Source organism: Callospermophilus lateralis, chromosome 11, assembly GCF_048772815.1.
Source record: "Callospermophilus lateralis isolate mCalLat2 chromosome 11, mCalLat2.hap1, whole genome shotgun sequence".
Classification (NCBI taxonomy): domain Eukaryota; kingdom Metazoa; phylum Chordata; class Mammalia; order Rodentia; family Sciuridae; genus Callospermophilus; species Callospermophilus lateralis.
In genome coordinates, this window is record NC_135315.1 from 11,825,477 (window position 1) to 11,832,003 (window position 6,527).

General features: G+C 56.2%; 1 protein-coding gene across 1 annotated transcript in view; it reads left to right on the forward strand.

Annotated features, from left to right (window-relative positions):
• The window catches only part of Rgs9 (regulator of G protein signaling 9), a 65,938-nt gene extending 61,539 nt beyond the window's left edge, over positions 1–4,399 (forward strand). The window contains exons 18-19 of the mRNA XM_076870448.2: positions 2,448–2,929; positions 4,255–4,399. Of these exons, the coding sequence (XP_076726563.1) occupies positions 2,448–2,929; positions 4,255–4,399 (627 nt within the window). The remainder of the gene's footprint in view (positions 1–2,447; positions 2,930–4,254) is intronic.
• Positions 4,400–6,527: the final 2,128 nt, after the last annotated feature.

Sequence of the window (6,527 nt, forward strand, 5' to 3'; positions counted from 1 at the left end):
CTGGGTGGCTCAAAACCAACGGAAACTTCTCACGGGGAGTCCACAACTAAAGTACCGGTGGGTTCAGAATCCTTAGACGCCTTCTCACTGTGTCCCCATGTGGTGGAAGAGCTGGGCTAGTGCTCTTGGGTCTCTTTTATAAGGACACTAATTCCATTCCTGATCACCTCTTCCCAAAGCCCATCCCCCAACATGAATCTGGGCAGGACAGGAACCTTCAGACAGAACCGACAGCCGAGTTCCCTGCTCAGGGCTCGCTTGCAGGCTGAGCAGCTCTTATCTGGAGGCTCTGGGCAGAATCCTCTTTCTAGCTCATTCAGGTTGTTGGCAGGAGTCAGGTCCTCGAGAGACCGCAGGCCTCGTGTCCTTGCTCTTGGCTCTGGAAACTGCCCGCTTTCTTTGACATGTGGCCCTTCATCTTCAGAACCAGCGACAGACAAGTTGGCCCTCCTCGAACCCCTATCATATTTTGAGTCTCTGATTCTGCCCCTAGACTCGGGTTTAAAGGGTTCCTGTGGTGAGGTCAAGTTCACTGGCTACTCTCCCTTTGTAAAAGTCAGCTGGGCCCTCTCACGCCACCTGGCCTAAGAGTCACCAATCCATGACACTCATGGTCCACATGCACACTGCAGGGCAGGGGTGGGAACCCGGGGCACCATCTTAGAATTCTACATGCCACAGTTACTTACTAGTCGTAAGAGCCTGGGGAGAGCCAGGAACCCCTCTGGGCCTCAATGGCCTATTCTCTAAAGTGGGGTGGTCACAGTCACAGAGGAGCCAGCGTGTCAAGGAGATGGGTAAACCTGGGTAAAGGGCAGAACATGCTTCCCCAGAGTGGCGCCTTCAGCGGGGCTGGCCGGGGCCAGGGTCTGTGTATGAGAAAAGTGCCCTTGAGTAATGATGAGCAGGCGGCTCTGCAGGCCACCCGAAACATCCAGCTGGTGTGTGCCCTGCTGTCCCTACAGTCCTCGGCTGCTTCTTCTCCTTCTAAGATCTCTTTCCTTGGCTTCTTGAAGCATGCGTTTCCTCGTCTGTACAATGGGGTAATGATAGTTGCTTCACACAGCGGTTCTGGGGAGTCAACAAATCATCCACACTCAGCCCAGGGCCACATTTGCTAAGGTCCTACTGCCCTCTACAATGACGATGATCGTTATCAGTGTCATAATCCAGGGGCCCCTGGCCTGGGCCTTGGCTCTGGAGTCTGGGGGGTGTGGAGCAGCAGCCCCAGCTGCCTTTCAGAACGGGGTCTTCTCTGAGGGAACTGGTGCAGGAGAATGGAGAGCCGCCCTCTCAGCCCAGTCTCTGAGCGCCCAGTGGCCCCTGGCTGCTATCTTCCTTCAGGAGCTGTTCTTGGGTGCACCTGCCCTGCCCTCTTAGGGTGGGGCCTGGCCTGCTCAGGGACCTGGAAACCAGGCCTTGCTCTACGGAGGCCAGATGTCTCCGGCAGCCTCCTTCAGCCACAGGGAAGTACTCGGCCAGGGACAGCGGGGCCCTCCGAGGACATCTGTGAGGCCATTTCAGCCTGTTCTTCACCACAGTCATTTCCGGTTCTCTCTTGGGGGTGGCATTGGTCCAACTGTCCCTCAGGCCCACCCGCCCCAGGACTTCTGTCCTGCTGGGCTTTGATGTGGTGCCCTCAGGAGGAGCCCAGCAGGCCCAGGCGACCCACCCGTGTGTCCTGAGAGGGGAAGGGAGGTCGTGGTGAAGAGCCTCACTGGAAATCCCGATTTCAGTTTCCTTCTGTCGGTTTGGACGAAGCTCCTCAGGCCCCTCAAGCTGCAGATGCACCAGATCTGTCCCTCCTGCCCAACCCTCAGGGCGCTGGGAACGCATGGCCCAGGGAGGCTGACGGCCGCCCTTTCTCTTCAGAATCACCTCCTGCCCCACGTCGCCAGCTTCCTTGCTGGAACACCCAGGCTCAGCCTCTGTGCCCATCTCAGGGGAAACCAGGGGAGATGCTGGGGCCGGGCCACCCCCAGGGCACTGCCAGGGTGGACTTGGCCGGCGCTGGCCTGGAGGGGGCAGCGAGGCATGCTCCAGGATGACTTCTGCCACCTCCGCTGCTCTGTTCAAATGTTAAGTGCCACCCAGCGATGGAGACTGGTGACGTGGGAAAGGGCGGACGGGAGGCCTTGCTCATTTGGGGGCTGGAGCTGAGGGTGAGGGAGACCTCAGCCTGGCTGAACTCCCGCATCCTGAGCCTGGAGGAAGGTGGGGTTGGGATACAACTGTCTTGCCCTGGGGACAGATCCCCGGGTGGGCAGGAGGACTTTATATGGCTATACCTCTGGGTGACATAGGTGACTCCCCAGCTCCCCAGGAGGCAGCCACACCAGGCCTGCGTCTTGCCACTGGAAGTGGGCTGAGTCAGCCCAGGGCCGCTCGGGGCCCTGGTGACGGGTCACACGACTCACCGCTGAACCCTGCTCTTCTCTCCTCTGCAGCCAGGCCAGCACATGGCCCCCAGCCCCCACCTGGCTGTGTACACTGGGACCTGCGTGCCCCCGTCTCCTTCCAGCCCCTTCTCCTCCTCCTGCCGCTCCCCCAGGAGGCCCTTCCCCTCGCCCAGCCGCTTCATCAGGAGGCCCAGCAGCACCATCTGCCCCTCGCCCATTCAAGTGGCCCTGGAGGGCTCCTCAGGCTTGGAGCCCAAGGGGGAGCCCAGCTGGTCAAGCGTGCAGCGCGGGGCCCTCATGGCCGAGAGCAGCGAGGCCTCCCTCGATGGCCCCGGGCCCCGCAGCCAGCCCAGGGCCCTGCCCAAGGCCCGCGCGGCCCTGTCCTTCAGCAGGTTCCTGAGACGGGGCTGCCTGGCCTCGCCCGTCTTTGCCAGGCTCTCACCCAAGTGCCCTGCGGTGTCCCACGGAAAGGTGCAGCCCCTGGGGGATGTGGGCCAGCTGCCGCGGCTGAAACCCAAGAGAGTGACAAAGTAAGCGGAGGGGCTCGTGCCTGGCGCCCGCACCGGGGGCCGTGGTGTGGACAAGGCTCCGAGCCATGAATGTGGTCTGGGGTTAATGGGGTGGGTAGTGAGGAGGGTCCTCCAGAGCAGACACCACGAGTAGGCTGCTCGTGTCCCTGGGCCACCGGAAAGTCTCCGTCTTGCTCTTCCTCCTTTTCCTGAGGCCAAGGGACAGGTGTCCTTCTCTTCTTCTTTCCCATTCATGCGCTTCCGCCCAGTGGCCCATCCAAGCCTGTTGGCCAATATGTGCACTGCATTAGGAAAGGGCAGGAAAGGTCTGCTGCAGTGAGAACCACAGGCGGTGGACCCTGGGAAATGACTCCAGGGTCCCCACCCTCCCCTGCTTTAGGTGGCCTCATCTCCCCGCCCCAAGGACACCCGCCCCCATCATTCCTGCACCCACCTGCACACTCTCTTGACAGGCTTGCAGGACCCTGGCTCTGGCAACAGAGGTTTCTGTGAAAACAAGGAGCCCAGTGTCCTCCTGAGCAGTGGCCCCTCTAAACTCCATTTGGGGTGGTCCTGCAAGCCTGATGTCCCCTGATGTAAAGCCACAGCTCAGAGGAGATGCCTGAACCAGGGGCAGAAAGCAAAGAATGGAAAAATCAAGAATCAGCCCTGTCCCCGTTGGGCTTGGGAGTGGCCAGGGGCACCCTGGACCTGATCAACGTGCTCTGTGCTTGGTTCTGCCTGGGTTTGGTGAAGGAAGTGATAGGCAGAGGTCTTAGGTTCCACAGAGACTGAGACATGTGGCCTGGGCAGGGCAATGTCATGGGGGACAGCCGGGAGTGGAGGTTGTGACCCTCTCCTGCCTTGTCTCTTGGGGAAGCAGGAGGCAAGGTGGCTCCGTGATCTTGGGAGGGGATCCGGATCCAGCGTGTCTGCTGAGTCTTCCCAGCTGGCCCTGCTGAGGGAATGTCCTCTCTTACAGCCACTGTCATGCCTCAGATGTGGACCGGAGGCTTTTAAAATGCTCTCTTCTCAGGGATCATCATGCCCTCAGAAAGCAATTTAAAAAGGTTGAGAATTAAGTACTGGTGTGTCCTACAGGAACATCCTGAACTCATCAAAACCATGCAAATTCAAGCCCCTTGAAAAAGAAAATCGAACATGTTCAGAATTACCTTTAATTCAGCAGCAAAGCAGGAATCCCCAACCAAGGGATCCCCGGCCAATGCTGTGCATGTGAAGTTGGGGAAACGCCCCCCGGGCTGATCTTCTCTGGGCCCCTCGGGAAACTTGGGGATGAGTTGCCCTTCTGCCCTTTGATCACGGCTTTTCTTTTGTGCCTGAAGCTTCTTCCAGATCAAAATGGATGTGCCCACAGAGAGTGGACCCTGCCTGATGGACTCGGATGACACTGGAGAGTCTGGTGACCGGGCCACAGAAAAGGAGGTCATCTGCCCCTGGGAGAGCCTGGCTGAGGGGAAGGCAGGCTGAGCCGGGCCGGGGTCCCTGAAGATGCTCGTGGCAGACACTGCTGGACAGGGCCATGGGGCACGCTTGCTCTCAAACCAAAGTGCATTAGGATGGTATGTGAGGGCCGGAGAGTCCAGAGGAGGTGGAGTGCAGGGGAGAGTGCTCTGGCCGGCTCCCGATGGTCAAACCCCTCCCTTGCCCTGACTTCCCTTTGCTTGGCCAGAAAGGCATGTGGGCCAGAGGGTGTCCCCTGCTGCCTTAAAACCAATAAAAGGAGAACTTGGAAGATTTTCTTGGATCAAAGTGTTAGCATGTGCCTGGCTTAACTAGTTATTCATGAGCTATTATTTGCAAGTTAAGCTCATGTCTTCCTGAGTCTTGTCAACAAAGGGACACTGAGTTCCTTCCGAGAGCTCCCTCCCTGTCCAAACTGGTTCGAGCGTGAGGCTTTCAGTAACTGCACTCCAGGAGTCAGGGTGCCCCAGAGAGTGGCATCCTGCAGGAAGTGGGGGGTGGAGGAGGAAAGACACTCTCCTGGAGCTCCGGATCCTCCAAGAAGCTGACACCAAAATGGGAGGACAAAGGGCAAGAGCTGGAGGAGCAGGCAGGGGCCCTCAGGCTGTGGTGCAGGTCTGAGCTGTGGGGAAGGAGGTGGGGAGAGGGAGAGTCTCAGATGGCAGTGCAAATGGCCAGGCTGGCCCTAGGTCACCCTTGAGTTAAAGTCATCGTCAGAGGAGTCCTAGCGTTCCTGACTTGGTACAACCACTGTGCATGGTCACTGCATGGGAATGCTCATGGGAAACTGCCCCAGCAACGACATATGCTGTGGGTCCCACTCTGCACCAATGAGGCCAGCTGTTCACCTGCTGTCTGCAGGAGGTGGTCCGACTGCTCCTCTTCACCCCCACTGCACCAGGCCAGCAGGCAACCGTTCCGGAGGTGCAGACTTGGTGTGCACTTCCCTCCTCTTCCCCAAGTACTCATCCAATAAGTAGTGATTAGTTGAGCTCCTACTGTGTGCCCAGCACACAGTAGGATTGGGGATGTCACTGTGAGTAGGACTCCTAGCCCCATGGATTCGGATGGTTCTCAACCGGGTCAATTTTTCTCCCCAGGGGACATGGCCCAGTGTCTGGAGATATTTTTGGTTGTCAAGACTTGGGTGGGGAGTGGGAGTAGCATCTGGTATCTAGTGGGTAAAGGCCAGGGATGCTGCTAAACATCCTACAAAAGCCCAGAAACCCCACAACAAAAGATTATCAGTCCAAGACGGTGTCACTGTTAAGAAACATAAACTAGAGGTTATGGATTATATTGTCTTTGGTTTCCAACCCCATTCTGAAGCATTGCCCCAAAGAGTCCTGCTGGGATCAAATTGGGTTGGACAGTGGCTTGAGATTAAGAGATACATGGTTAATAAAAAAATTCTTCAAAGTTGCATGGAAAGTCCTTGAAGGAGAGCAAAATTCCATTTGTTTGCAAAATCACTCATTATGTTCCTCCCCTTTGGCCCTCAACTGTATCAGAATTCAGTTAGTAGAGAAGAACCCCCAACTTGCTTATCTTATTTAGGCCATAAATACTGGGACTGCTGAATCCTCTCTCCACAGGGCAACCACAGATGTGTGAATACTTCAAGAGCTTAAGAGCGTTTCTCAGTTTAGATTCCAGCAAATCTACTCCACGGAGCACACTCAGAAGTCACTCATCGAGGGCAAAGGAAACTTTTCTTCCAGGAAATAAGTAAAATAGTCTGGTCTATCCTGAAAGGGGCATGGGTTGGTTAATTTGATTCCTTTATTTGTAAAACTGATTCAAAATGAGGTTAAAGATGAGGCCAGTTCCTACCTTTAGTTACTACCAGCCAATATGTCAGGAATAATGACAATCTCGACTCTGGATTTGGATACTAGTGTTTATGGGCCTCTCCTCTAAGACCCCAAGAGAACTAAACTTTCCTGGATCCCCAGAATCAATGACAGAAGGCTCCAGGGTCTACTGGTTGGATAAGGTAAAGTCCAGGCTGAAGTTCAGTAATAGACATCAGAAGGATGTGGCTCAAATAGGATCTTCTGCCTCTGTTACATAGTTACCCAAAGACAGGAGTATAGTCCTATGGGAGGCAAGTCCAAGGAAGATAGGAAATGCA